The sequence below is a fragment of the Cupressus sempervirens genome, chromosome 3, assembly GCF_028749045.1.
Source record: "Cupressus sempervirens isolate cs-2001-9-10 chromosome 3, ASM2874904v1, whole genome shotgun sequence".
Taxonomy (NCBI): domain Eukaryota; kingdom Viridiplantae; phylum Streptophyta; class Pinopsida; order Cupressales; family Cupressaceae; genus Cupressus; species Cupressus sempervirens.
The window spans coordinates 253,875,734-253,891,483 of record NC_143120.1 but is presented as its reverse complement, the minus strand read 5'-3'; the positions used below and the strand labels follow the sequence as shown (position 1 = coordinate 253,891,483).

At 35.8% G+C, this 15,750-nt stretch overlaps 1 protein-coding gene across 2 annotated transcripts in view; it reads left to right on the top strand.

Moving 5' to 3' along the window:
* The first annotated feature begins 1,513 nt into the window (after positions 1-1,513).
* Positions 1,514-15,750, top strand: part of GYRA (DNA GYRASE A) — a 256,897-nt gene continuing 242,660 nt past the window's right edge. For both annotated transcript variants that reach the window (XR_016362072.1, XM_089819315.1), the window contains exon 1: positions 1,514-2,452. Coding sequence is in view for 1 of the 2 variants with exons in the window: in XM_089819315.1 (XP_089675441.1) it covers positions 2,043-2,452 (410 nt within the window). In the remaining variant the exon portion in view is untranslated. The remainder of the gene's footprint in view (positions 2,453-15,750) is intronic.

The following is a 15,750-nucleotide window of genomic DNA, read 5'->3' as shown; positions in this document are numbered from 1 at the left end:
TCTTTTAATCTCTTTGCTAAACCTATTGAAGATTTGAATGAAAGCATGTATATTATCCAGGTGCAGCCTCCAGAAATATCCATTATTAACCTCATTCGCAAAAAAGGTAGCATGACCGTCCTTGAGCAGCCTTTTGAATTTAGCCTTGTTGATTTTCATGGTCATCTGAATCTGCGAAATTTTTTTAAAGTACGTGAGACTTCGAAAAACCTCAGTAAACATTCCAGGGATATTTTGAAACCTTTCTTCATTTCTGCACTTCCAAATTTGCCATAAAATATTAGATGAGGTAATATCCCAAAACATATTAACATCTTTTCTAGCATTAGAAATAAAGCCAATAATAACTTCAAAAATACTGAAATTAGAAGGGATAGAAATGCAAAACATTAACCAAACCTCTTTGGCAAAAGTGCACTCAAAGAAAATATGCTTTCTCGTTTCTGGGGTTCTGCAAATGTTGCAATAGTTAATATTAGAAAAAGAGTTCCTAATAGGTAGCTTATTGAGAATAAGTAATCATTTAAACCATTTAATTTTAGGATCAATAGAACTTTTCCAAAGATAATCAAAAAACTTCATCCAAGAAGAAATATCCAAATTGGTATTCCAAATATTGTTAATATGATTGATGATGTCAACATTATAATTTAAAACAGAATAAATATTCTTCGCTTTAAGTTTGGAGATGATGATACCATCAGGGCATTTTATCTTCAAATAACTATTAGAGTCCACATGACAAAGGGTAGGGATATCTTTACTAGCTTTAAAAATCATACTATAAGTCTTTTTATGAGAGTCAGGAAGTTTAAATTTATTCTTTAAAACATCCCAAGGGATAAGTCTGTCCATTTCAAAGATATCAATGAATTGCTTGATTCCAAGGTTAGTCCAATACTTAGTCGAGCACCCTTGGGTAAGAGCAAGGGGTTTATTACCAAGTTTAAGGTTCCACCAAATGGATCTTTCACCAAGGAGGGTTTTATTATCATAGAAGTCTTTGTTAGTGATGAATTGCCTAACATGGTTCAAGGCTTTCCAGATGGATTTAAAAACCACCGAGCCTTGAACTCTAATGGGAAATTCACCACAAATGAGATCAGTGAAAGGAAGATTTTTGCAGAATTTAGCATTTTTAGGATATCCCCTCTCAATATTATTACGAATCAAAACTTTCCAAGGATCATCTCCCTCTAAGGCATGAAAGATCTATTTGGAGGCTAAAGCAAGACCACAAAGTCGTAGATCTTTCAACCCAAAGCCCCCAAAGAGCTTATCAACATGACACCAATTCCAATTTTTGAAAGATAGATAGATAGATAGATAAAATTTTAACATCCACGAGGCTAAAAATAGCCTATGGGACAGCAAGACAACTCAAGCAGACTTAAGTAACAATGTTCGTTGCTGGTAGGATGATGATGAGTCCACCCAATTGCTCAATGTACTCTTCGTTGAATAGGTCTATGTTGTTTATGTACTTATATCACCAAAACTAAATATAGATGCCACAATTCAAGTACTTTCAAGTCCAAAAGATTGAAAAAGCTGACGTGCTTTAAGCATTTTTCAACCCCCAAAAAAATCTTTATCCGCCAATCAGAATTTGAACGTAATTCGAAAACACAGCTCTCGAGATAACCATGGCGCCATAATTCTTCTGGAGAGTTGACACATTAGGGTTAGAATGAAGCACGAATGCTCAGAGAAAAAAAATGCAGAGAGCATTCGTACACCTATAAGAAAAGATTTTGAAACCCAGTAAACCGTTCTCGAGTAGCCCCGCTTAAATTTTTTACTTAACTAGGGTTTATCACATTGAAAAGAAACTCGCGGACTTTAAATTTAAAAACCCAGTAAACAGTTATCGAGTAGCTCCGCTTAAAATTTCTACTTAACTAGGGTTTATCACATTGAAGAGAAACTCTTGGACTCTAAATTTACAGGCAGAACGGCAGAACTGACCAGAGTTTTGAATTTGGATGTGAAGGTTTCGAAACACGGCATTAAACAGCTCGTTGGAAATTTACTCATAGTCAATGGCACTGTCAACACGTTTCTTGCATCGTCTCCCGTTAATCTCATTTTCTCTGTACCGTTCAACTCCCGCCTTTGTCATCATTCGAAAATGTCAGTCTCAGCGCAGAATGTGCACCCTGCGGTCTCAGAATGCCCGCTTCTTACACGTCTCCTCTGGTGAAAATGAGCTCAGTAGACGCATGAAAATTCAGGCGAGGAGCATCGAAGAAGTTGCGGAGGATGGCGATGGTGGTGAAGAGCCGCCGGAAAATGGAGCTTTGTTTGAACGGCCTCTGGATGAGAGGATTATGGCTGTTGAGCTTCACAAGGAGGCAACTGAGTCGTATTTGTCATATGCCATGTCTGTTTTGCTTGGACGCGCTTTGCCCGACGTAAGGGATGGATTGAAACCTGTTCATCGTCGAATTCTGTGAGTGAAAAAAGAGTTATAAGATACAAAATGCACCGTAATATGCTATGATTTTCGTTTAAAAATGTAAAAAATTGTTGATTGTTTGGGAATATTATTATAGATAGATAACTTAAAGAAGAATCTAAGTTTCTGTAATACTGGGGAAGCTTCAAAACGCAAAAATAATGACGATGATTGTCAACATTTTTGAATTATTTATCATTTTTGAACTAATGATGCCTATGTACTTCACCATGTAATTGCCATAAGGATTGATATTAGTAGTTGTTGGGAGGTCTAAGCTTACTGTTGAAGTTTAATGTTTGATGTTTTTGGATGACACGACAGGGTTTATAAAGGGACCGTGCAATCCCATTCACTCTTTCCTGCTACCCAAAACCAATCACTCGGTCAATATGAATAGAGCTAACTACCCCGTCGGCAGCCTAATGAAGCATAACCCACCCTTCAAATTCAATGCTAAAATAAATTATTAACAGTGCAGAGGGAGGATGTCCCATATGCAGAAAACGATTAGCATGTAGCAAGCAGGTGAACTACACGTGTTTTGATTCTTTGGATAATACGTGTCTTCTGTACTTAAAATCTTCACACATCTTCACACAAAAAAATATAATGAATTTGTTATAGCTCATGCATGCAATTTCAAGGCTGTTGGGTGGATATTTTGCAAACCAGTGGTTCCAACTACAGTGTCTGAGACAGAATCTTCATGCTTATATGGGAAGGCTCCCACTACCTATTGTTTCTAAAGACAACCTACACTAAACTAACACCTGAAGTTATGTAAACTATAAGCCAATTCACTCGTCATTACATTTACCATACTCTCTTCTTTCAGAGTGCGTGTTCTTCTTTCGTTGTCTTCTCTTATTTCAGAAGAAACGATTCTATCTGCACACCAATATCTTAAGTACAACTCAACGAAGTAAAAAACAAGAAGCTCAAGAAAGTTCGAAGTCTTTCCATGACTTTTTAATGTGAATTCAGGAATAAAGATGAAACATACATGCAGTTCAAAGTCTTCAATGTATACTTCACCTTACATGTACAAACACAGAAAATAAAAGCAGAGCAAAGTCTGCAAGTTGTCTCCTTTGCTTGAGCATACTACACTAGTTTCAAATTTGATAAACAAAGTCTGCAAGACTAAGTCTGAAACCAAACTATAACTTTAAATACAATCAGCAGCTCAAAATCTGCAAGATTGAGTTTAAATCCCTTTTGACTGATAGAACAATGCTCATAAACAATTTCGATAAAATGTCTTCACATGTCAACTCGAATCAGCACAAAGTCTGAAAACAACTTCTGTCTTTATTGAAAACAATTTGATCTACATCTAAGCTCAAAGTCTTAGGGTACACATGCACACTGACAAAATTATATTGCATTGCTAAAAGATAAAAATTAATGAGCACCCTCTCTTATTCTTTTTGATGGGCTGAGAGCAAATAGTGGGAGGAGTCCAACTAACTAAGGTTTATTCCTCAACTTATTAACTATAGTTGACTTATTCAACATTGTAAGTCCTATTTTATTTCAACTTGCAATATGAGTAGATGTAATTACAAATTACATCTTTGCAAGTGATATAATCACTTGCAATTGCAATTTCATTCATTAAATGCAATTTGATGCAGGTGAACCAAATTGTTATTATGAAGCTTTGCAACTAGATACCAAGGTTCAATGTTAGCACGTAATTGAATAAGAAATGGACTCCTTGTAGAAAAACTGACTTGGGATTTATGCAAGTTGCTTGCATGTAAAAGTGCTTTACAAAATAAATGGGTTTATAGGTTGAAAAAAGAGGATGGAGGCAAGTAAAGATTTAAAGCCAAGTTAGTTGCAAAAAGCTTTGCACAGAAAAAAGGGCATTGATTTTGATGTGACCTTTTCTCCAGTTGTTAAAATGACTTATATTCGCACTATTCCAAGTATTGTGGTTACTGAAGAATTGCATTTGGAACAACTTGATGTTAAAACAACTTTTGTTCATGGTGATTTGGATGAAAAATTATATATGGAACAACCACAGGGATTTGAGGTCAATGCTAAGAGGAACTTAGTGTTTAGGTTGAAGAAAAGTTTATATGGCTTGAAGCAATCACCTTGGCAATGATATATTAAATTTGACAGTTTTATGAATGAGCACTGGTACACTCAATGTCATTCAAACTATTGTATTTGTTTTAAGAGGTTGGATGATGACAACTACATTATTCTATGTTTATATGTTGATAATATGCTTGTAGCTGGGTCTAACATGGATTACATCAAGGGATTGAAATGATATTTAAGACATTCATTTGCTATAAAAGATTTAGGGGTGACAAAACAAATTCTTGCCATGAAGATTTGCAGAGATAAGAAGAGTAGAAAATTGTCATTATCTTATGCTGATTATATTGAAAAGGTGTTGTAATGTTTCCATATGGAGAATGCCAAAGCTGTTAGCACACCTTTTCCTAGTCATATGAATTGATAGGAGATTTGTCCAAAGACATTGGAAGAGGATGATAAATTGTCAAAGAAATTGTCAAAGGTACTTGATGCTTCAGCTGAGGTAGTTTAATGCATAGTTAGAAAACTCGCCAAAGCCAAAATCTCGCCAAGCCCTCCAAAAGTTTAGTCGAGAAAAACTTAGCAATTTTTTAAAAATACTCGAGAAAAATCAAGAACCTAAAAAAACCACTGAAATTTAATTAAAAATACATTTTGAGAAGATGCATCTAATAAGTTAATTAAAGAGAACACAAAAGAAACATGCAGAGTTTAGATATATATAAATGCATAGTGAGTACAAAATTGCATTCTCATGGCGGGAAGCAAAATAGTAAATAGTTTCAATCTGTCAAACTAGAAGTAAATACTAAAAGTCTAAATACATCAATACAATTACATCTTCCTCTTTCCAGCTGCACTAGCAGGAAAGCGAAGGGTCTAGTCTTTGAAGAAGTGCCCCGCCTTGGGATAGGGCATGAGCTACGTGACTGTGAAGTTTGTAGTTGCGCCTCCTTGCTCGACATCCCTATTGATTGGCTCGGTGTCCTAGAAGAGGATGTATCTCCTCCTATATGTGGCATTGGTAATGCCTCGTCCTCTGAGCTTGAATCATCATCGTCCACGTCCCCAATGTCATCCATTGTGAAATGAAAATCTATTCCAGCATCCCCCTCCATGGCCTACCTCTCCAAATCAACAATCTCATCCGGTAAAAACAATGGACTTGGCTCTTTTGCAGTTCAATCAGAATGAGGATCTATCTCTTCCAGATCAAGTGGACTAGGTAGTGCTGAACTCTGTGCCCTTTTTATGCACAACTTAAGATTATAGTGCACATAAACAAGGTCATTAAGCCGTTTTTTAGTCATTCTGTTTCTTTTCTTTGTGTAGATGAACTCAAATAAGCTCCAATTGCGCTCACAATGGGATGCGCTACAAGGTTGGCATAGGACTCTGAGAGCAAAATTATTTAAATTGGGAGTATTGCCACCCCAACTTGCCCACCAAGCATCTGCAAAACAAAATATAAAATGTTATAAAGCAATGAAAAAGATAATTAAAAAACACAACTTATCAATTTGCAAAAGTTTTAAAGTTTGACGCTTTACGTGGTGCTTGAGTAGATCTTGCTCTCTTTGCTAGCATAGAAGAGAACAAATTACCCTTCGATTCCACATAGAGTTGTTGTTTGGTCACAACAAGGTCTCTCTCTGCTTCATTGGATATCATTCTCTTAATGCATTTAGAGAGACCTTCCATGACCTCTCCGTTAGGATCCGAGTAGGAATCATCAGCCCTAAAACAAATTAAAAATGATATCAAGTCTTACTAAGCAATCTTAAAAAGTAAAGTAAAATAAAGTTTTAGTAAAATCTCAACTTCAAGGACAATCATAGTACTTGGATTTGGGGTTGAGGAAGTAGCCTGCTGCATGAATGGATTGGTGGAGCATATTGTTCCACCTCCTATCAATTATTTCCCAAATGGGGTCAAATTTGAGTTTGTCCACATGATAGTAATTTCTAACAGCCACTTTGGCCTTATCCATTGCCTCATAAAGACCTCCCATTGGGGATTGTTGCCCATGACATATGCGCAAGACTCTAACCAGGGGCATAGACATCTATATTTGAAATTTGAAAAATACAAATTAGTTAAAATACAAATTAGTTAATAACATAGTAAGTTATGAATTAATAATGAAACTTGAATCAACTAAAAATATAATGTTTTGATTCTTGAAGTTACCTCCACAATCTCCTTAGCCTTTGCAAAAAAACTATCATCAAAGACTATTCATGCCATAACCTCTCCTTCGCACTTCTTTGAGTAAGATGAAGCAACCCAATCAACACACACAAACATTTGTTTTAGAGGCAATATGTGGTTGATAATATTTTGCAATGTCAAGAACACTGTTGCAAACCTTGTCATAGCGGGTCTCACTAAATTTTTGCCTTTAGTGGTCTTTCTCATCAAACTAAGAACCTATGGGTGATTATAGATATATTTGGTGACTAACCTAGCATCTTCCACGACTGGACTCACCCAATCAAGTTTCCTATGTCCTCCAAAAGAAGGTCAAGGACATGTGTTGCACAAGGTGACCAAAAAAGTGTGGGATGCCTCTCTTGGAGGATTCTACTTAAAAGATCAGTAAAAAAACAATAATTAATTACAAACTTTCCATGTTTACATCAAATCTAAATTGAATAATACCATAGCATTACATTCATGATTCATATTGAACATAAAAAATTAAATTTACCTGCTGCCACATATGCTGCTGCATTATCTATGACGATTTACACCACATTCTCTACTCCCACCTCCATGACAACATTTTCCAACATTAAAGCCAATGTGTGTGCATTTTTCACTCTGTTGGAGGCATCAACAGATTTCCAAAACACCACATCATCTTTGCAAGCAACCAAGAAATTAATAATGGTTCTATTTTTTCCATCTGTCCACCCATTAGATAAAATGGTGCAGCCATATTTCTTTCACTCTTTTTTTGGTCTTCTATCAATACTCTTGCCCTACCAACCGCATGGTCAAGCAACCTACAAAATTTAGGTGTAATAAAGTGTTAGGAAAAAATAAGAAATAATAATTAAGATTTAAAATATAACAATGAACTGAAGTGAATCACAATTATTTACAATTACTAAATAGTAAAAGACTAACCTTCCACCCAAATCTTTACGAGTAGGCGGCTTGTACCCTTTGCTCGATACTGAAATTGCATTCACCAAATTCAATCAATAAGGACTATCAGCCACATACATTGAGATATTGTTGAAAAACCAAAAATCAGTTGTTGCAATATCAGTTTGCTCATGCACCTCCTTGAACCATCTAGTGCCCTCTAATAATGGCTGTGATCTAGCTGTGTTCCTAGGTACAAAATAACTCCCTATCCCTGATGCGCATAGTGATGAAGAACTAGGAAATGTAGAAGAAGTGGAACTGGCAAAAGAGGCATTTTGTTTGCGGATCCATGGGCCATGAAGAGATCCTGGTATGTTTTCAAGTGCTTCTTCTTCTTCTTGCATATCAAAAGGAGCTCCTTGAGATTCAGCTATGGCTGCCCTCATAGCTAATTTCGCCCTCTCCCTATTCAATTTTTTCTCTTCAGTAGCTACAAGTAGTGTATTGATGAATTTTTTTTTTTCTTCAGTTACCTTGAGACAAGGATTTGAATCATGTTTCTTTATGCCGGCAAGGTGGTATTTGAAGTGGTTTATGCCTCCAGAAATAAGTTTTTCATGAAATGCATATAACTTTCCCAACATAATTTGGAGCTTCATAGGCATATCGCCATGCCTTATCTCTTGCATTTCTAGGCCGAGTGCCTATATGTCCATATGGGCATGGTGTTTGTGGCCACTTTTCATGTGGAATTGTCATGCTTTTTTAATGCTTAACTGCTGCCCTACACATAAATTTATAGAAAAATGAATAAATAAAGAACTAGGGTTTTTTTTAGAAAATCTTACATATTCTTCAAAAAAAATTGTGAAGCATAGAGCTGAATGGCTTTCAAATGATTCAAACATAGAGTTAAAATGCTTTTAAATGATTTGAACTCATTTACAAACAATAACAAAAACAATAGAAGATTTTTTAAAACTATAAAAAGTTTTACAACTATGATAAAAAGAACATATCTAGAAAGATATTTGTGTTCTAAAACCGGTTAGAATCCTCTATAAATCCACTCAAATCCGTCTTGAATCACTTGCAATCACCTAAGAATGCCTCCAAACCTTCTTCTCTCCACACCTCAAGTCTCTAGAGTGCACAAATGCAATGAACATTGCAAAAAAATGAACTTTTTGCCCTTTATTTCCATCATAGTGCACGGGTTTTTGGATAGGGTCTGTCACTGCGAGTTTTTACTAAAGACTCGCCAATTACTCGTCGAGTTATCGGCCTTTTTTAATGCTTGGGCCAAGTTTTAACTTCCGCGAGTTGTTTTGGGAAAAACTTGCTGACCTTAAAAACTCGGCGAGTGTTCCAACTATGGTTTAATGTATGCCATGGTGTGCACTAGACCAAATATTGCACATGATGTGGGAGTTGTTAGCAGATATATGAGTCATCCTGAGATTGAGCATTGGCATGTAACCAAATGAATTCTCAAATAATTGATAGTACATTCAGTAAATGTTTTCATTTTGGGCGCTCTATAATTGATTTACAAGGCTATGTTGATTTAGATTTGTCAAGGGATCCAGATACCAGGCAGAGCACTACCAGATATGTATTTATTTTTGGAGAGACAACAGTGAGTTGGATTTCTTGGTTACATAAGGTGAATGCTTTATCCACTATAGAGGCAAAGCATGTTACTACTATAAAGGCAACCAAGTAGATGATATGACTTCAATTTTACATGGACACCATAGATGGAAAATTATTTGTATACAGATAGCCAGAGTGTCATTCATCTTGCCAAAAATTCTGCTTTACATTCAAAGACAAAAAATATAATTGCAGTACCATTTCATTCAATCAATTTTGGATGATGGACTGTTAAAGCTAGAAAAGAACATATTGATGACAATTCAATAGATATGTTTACCAAGATAGTACCAAGGGAGAAGTTGAACTCATCTTTTGCTTTGGTTGCTCGTCTAGATTGAACATAATAAAAGAATAGAGTCCAGGGTGGTTTTACATTTCGGTGGGAGGTACAGGTTCATCGATGCTATGACCAGTCTCCAGGTGAGAGGTTATTGTTGTGGAGTTTGATTAGTCTCCAAGTGGGAGATTGTTGTTATGTAGAGCCTAATTAGACTCAAAGGTTAATTTTTTCCCACTTCCTTTAGCGTAGTTTCCACCCAGATTTCTTCTACAGGGGTTTTGGGGTAACACCCCCATGATAGAGTTCAAGGGGCAGCACCCAAGGTAGGGTCTTGGGATAGAGCCCCTAGCATGCTCCTTGCCACAATTTAGGCCAAAAATAACATTATTATTACAAAAGGCATTGAGAGTTATTTTTCTATTGAATGACATATTCTAGCCCTTATATTGTAACCACCATAAGTTCTATATAAAATGGCTTAGGCTTGGGATTTTTTTATGATGTATGATGATTTAGTAGCTTTTTGCGGTGGTATTGAGTTTTAAGGGATTGCATATTGTTATCAGGTTAAAATTACTGGATAATAATATTGGACCTGTTGTTTGGTGGATGTAGCCGAGGGATTGGGTGAACCACATTAAATCTTTGTGTCTCCTATATGCTTTATTCCTTTGTGATATTGGTTATATTTACACGTGATAGTCATTTCTGTCTCTCTAATGCTAATTGATATGTGACACCAAATCAGTCCCATGGCTGAAGCATTGTCCTCATGTTCGTTTTTACAATGTTCAGCATTAAACTGACAACATACACCAAGATCGTGCATGATCTTAAATAAATAGTATCCTCTTCTTCCATGTCTAATCCAGTTTTAAGATTCCATACCAGATGTTGCTTCACGCATTTGGGTTCAACTCTTCTTCAAGAATCTTAGCTCATGCTGCAATCTCTAATCATTCTTTTGCTTCTCTATCCTGGAAGCATTTTAGGAGAGATTAGTAGAAATTCATAGAATCATACTATCATGAAGAGAAATATACAGGTCAATGCTTAAAGTATACACTATTCCTAGTGTAATAACATAAATTTATTATTAATTACATAAAATTCATAATCCATATTCAAAGACATATATCATAATAATAAAATACTCATCTTTCCGTAGCTTGATCTTCCTCACAATTCACCAATTATTCTTTTTTGATAATTGTGACATGATTTATTCTTTGTAGCTCTCAGCCAGAGAGAAACATCATATATTCCTTCAAACTCTCACTTGAAGAGACAAGCAATTGAGCTCAAAAGTTACATATGTCTTTGACAGTCGATCTCACGAGTGAATCCGCACTTTTCTCTCTATTATAGATCTTTGGGAAGATGGAGAAACATATGCTTCTCAATTGCAGGCCTTTAGAGCCTCGCCATTGTTGTTTACAAGCTGTTCATATAGCTGCTCAAAAAACAACAATTTGAGATAGAATTTAGTAGCAGCACATGAGAACTCCATTTTGAGAGTAGAGTTCCATTTGGTATCAATGTTTTGGATTGTTATTTGTTAATATTCCCAATTGTATATGTAATATATAGATTAAACTTATGACCTCCATCTTTCCTCGATATCAATAACATTGCCCACAAACAACACAATGCTCACTACAAATGAAGAGAATCAGCCACAAACAACCAACTGCAATTGTAAATGGATGTGACGGTAACATAGTCACATGGTTGTGACACCAAGCAATCAACATGTAGCTACTTGGAACAACCAAGCAATCAACATGTAGCTACTTGGAATAAATCTGTTATAATTTGGCATAACAACAACAACTTCTAACTATTGTATAATACTTGGTTCGCTTGGAGCATTGTGTTGACCTCCCATATCCTAGATCATGAGATCTGCACACATAGAGAGACTTGAATATAGAACACTTTTGTTTTGGCGTATATAACCCCACATTAGCCGAGCACCTAAACTCATAAACACCATTATTATAAACACGTTTGTGTAGGCTCACTAACAACTTCTGCACTCCGACCTAAATGGTGGGGTAAGATGATTGACGATTTTCATGATGACGAGCTCATCAAGGGTAGAATTACTTGGCAGGAGTAAACCTTGTAATTCTATAAATTTTGCTCTCATGGGAAACATTCAAACATACATAGAGGCAAAAGGGATATTTGAGTGGGAACAAGCTATGACGACTGAACATCATAGTCCTTTGAAAAATAACACTTGGGTTCTGTGAGATCTAAGGGGTCTACAAAGTCAAATATAATGCTGATGGCACTTTATATAAGTATAAGGTTCGTCTCATTGTAGAAGACTTTTCTCAACATGAAGGAATTGATTATGAGGAGACCTTAGTGCATTCTTGAATTGTGATTTACAGAAAGAGGTGTACATGATGCAACCTTTTGGATTCAAATTTGTCGGTAAAAAATGGCTGGTACTCAAATTGGTGAAAGAACTCTATGGCCTCGAACATGCTTCTTGGGATTGGTACATGAAAATTCTTAAGTACCTCACAGATAGGGGTTTCTAGAGGAGTCCCTTTGACTCAAATATGAATGTCAAGACTACTGGAAATGACCTCATCCTTTTGGTTATTTAAGTTGATGATATGATCATCATTGGTGGTTTGACTTCTTTGATTCAAGAAATCAAATAGAATTTATACCAATTTTTTGTCATAACCAACCCTTGGCTTCTGCACTATTTCCTAGGGTTGAGGTTTGGCAACAATCACATGACATCTCATCTCTCAATCTAATAATGCATGAGATTTGCTTGACCAATTTAGAATGCTAGACTAAAAACTTAATTCTACACCTATAGAATTTGGTCTGAAGTTATCAGCCAATTTGGTTCTCCTATTGAGAATGAGTCCGCATTCAAGCAACTAGTGGTAGTTTGATCTATTTCATTGCCACTAGACCTTATCTTAACTTTGCAATGAGTTACATATTCCGCTTCATGAAAACTCCTACTTTAGATCATTGGGCTTAAGCGAATTGCATCGTGCATTATGTCAAGGGTACTTCAAACTTGGGTATCCTCTATGGATGAACCAAAGAACCTAAACTCATTGGTTGCATAGATACAATTTGGGGAGTCTACTTCCGAGTATCCAATTTGGGCACTAGTGCTATCACATCGACTAGTAAGAAGTAATAGGTTATGTCTCTTTTGTCAATAGAAGCTGAATATTGGGGAATAGTTAAAGCAAGTTGTGAGGCAGTGTGGTTTCAAATGATAATTTGAACATCCATATGTCTTAGGTAGATCCTTCACCCCTATTTTGCAGCAATTAAGTGGTGCAAAACTTGGCAGAAATCTAGTCTTCCATGAGTGAACCAAGCATATTGACATTCATTGTCACTTTGTCTGACACCTGGTTGAAGATAGATCCGTGGATTTGTAGTACTACAACAACTAGTCTACCAATATTTTCACCAAGTCCCTCCTCGATAAATTTGTTAAATTCTGTGCGCTCCTTGGTGTAGTTGACATATTGACTATTAAGGGAGGATTTTAGAATAACATCTTTGAATATCTTGTTTATTATTCTTCTAATGATCAAATAGTAAATGTCCTAAATATTTGAATGTTTTCTAATATTATTTTTATTCTTCCGTTATTAGAATGTTTCTAATAACAATAATTGTTTCGTAGGAGAAACATCATTTTTGTAAAGTATAAATAAGCATCTTGCTTAGTCCACCATTTAATTAATTATTTTACCAATTAGTTTGTAATAAGAATGTGATGTACCCAAATTTTATTAGCGTCCAAATTAATAAAATGAATATATTTGTATTTGGGGTTTTGATTGATTTATGTATATCTCGGGCTCATCTTTTATTTTGGTTGTAGGTGTTTGTTATTGTGTTGACACTTATTGTGCACCTCGAGAGTTTTCCTCGAATAGGGAAATTATGAGCAACGGGTAGAATATTTTTTGGTATGCGACTTAGTTTATTTTATTTGTACGGTGAATTCCATTGGGAGTTTTGCTTGTTTGCTATTTTAAAAGTGAAAGATCTTCCCTATTTAGTTTGTATAGTTTCTATGGGTTTTTGTCCTACGCTATTTTGCTTGTTGGCATACTTTGCTTAGATCTGGAACATCTGGAGCATCATCTTCGGTTGCAATTATAATTTCTGTTTGAGCAACAAAATTGATAACTCTGTCTTGTGAGAAATCTCTGTGTCTGGTGTTTAATGTTCATCTATTTGATAGTTGGTTTTGAAGCATCGTTTGCACACTACGTCATTATTGATATCCAACAGAAACTCCTTCCCCATCATACAAAAGCCTTCCCTCATCCCTTTATCATTGTTCAAATACCATCCCCTCACGACTTTTGCATACCCATTTGTCAACACATTACTCAACGACACCATCCGCTCATATTGTATGACCTTAACCAATTCTACACCGTATGATAGTATCCTTACCCACCATGTACAATAACTCCCTCACCGCAAGCTCATTATCGTCGTAACCCATACTACTCCGACCCCTGTACACTGCACTTGCTGTACAATTTCCTCTAGACATTGTATAGACACTCCTCTTTGCTTCATTGTCCGACCCCTCTTTACCATCACCGTACACCATCTTTGCCAAACAGACACTCCTACAGTAGGTTTCCATCACCATTTTTGTCGGGCTAGAACCAGGTTTATTGAGTGGGGACTAATACTTATCACGAACCATTCAAGAACATTATAGTGGTACCATAGCTCTCTCTGGAGTGTTTCCCTTGAGTGTTTCCCCTCGAGTACTTTCCCTTGGGTGTTACCTTTGAGTGTTTTCCCTCGAATAGTTCCCCTTGGGTGTTGCCCTTAGGTCATGATATAATTAGGAAAAACCTAATATTTTATTTTATAAAAAAATCTGCTCGAAAATCCCCATATTTTTTATTTGCAAACAATCGGGCAGAAAACTTCTGGAAATGTTCGTGAAATTTATAGGTAAGTAGACCACGACTTTATTGGAAAAATTAGCCAAATATCAACCTCTGCTTTGATACCACGAAATGTTTGTTGATTGAGATACTCATTGTTTAAACAAAGTAAAGGAATTTTCCTTGAGTAAGCAATTAGAAGATCTTTTAATGATGCTCACAATTGAGAACTAAACATAGAAGATAAAGTTGCTAAACTAACTGAAGAACATAAAGAACAAGAAGCTATTAAAAACTGACTGACTGACTTAGAAAAAGTTACATGACCAAAAAACTCAATATTACAATATTACTTTAATAGTCACCTTGTTCATTATTGAAAATAATATTTTAGTTTCCTTTGAGAACTGTAGAAATTCAGTTTGTGATGTGAAGGGTGAACAATCTCTAGAGGCTACGTTCTTAGATACAATTCAACAATGTTTCTGAAAAGTAAATTGCTGCTTTTTCCTTTAACATTGAGTATCATATATGTGGCTTTTTAGGCCACAAATTTGTCAGGATCACATATAATGCTCAGACATAATATATTAAATCGAAAACTTCCAGATCTGTTTAATGAAACACGACTTCTAAAATTGGACTTCTATTTTTTGAGCCTCGTTGAAGTTTTTAGTGACTTTTAGAACTAATGTATGTTTGTTTCCTTGAAAGCAAACCATCTCGAAAATATGGAAGTGGGAAGAATTCTGAAACCAGTTTATCTATGTAACATATGCTTTCGATTGATTGGAAAATAAATGTGTAAATAGGAATATTTGATGAGGTGCATAAAACTTCTAGAATAGTTGCAATGGTTAAATCTTGTTTTTGATATTAATCAGCGGCAGCAACTAAGGTGCTGGCCCTTTACAAAACAAGATCCTGAAGGCATATAGACACCACACACTATCAACAGAAAAATATCAACAAAATCCTAGAGTTGAGCAATTGAAATTAAACAAAGGCTATAAATGAGCTTCTGATAAACATGAGAGTTACCGCCATAGTACCTAGTACTATTCAGTTATCAAAAAACAAACAAAACATCTAGTTATAATGCTACTTGTCCTGCCACTGTCGTGGCACAAACAACATAAGTCCAACAAGTGATTAAAGCTGCACTGGAAAATATAAGAAAATACCACAGCATGTTGATGGGTCGGAGCTCCACTAAATCTTTCGTGGAGTTTTAATATTGCAATGTGACTGCTGCAGGATATGAGACCAGT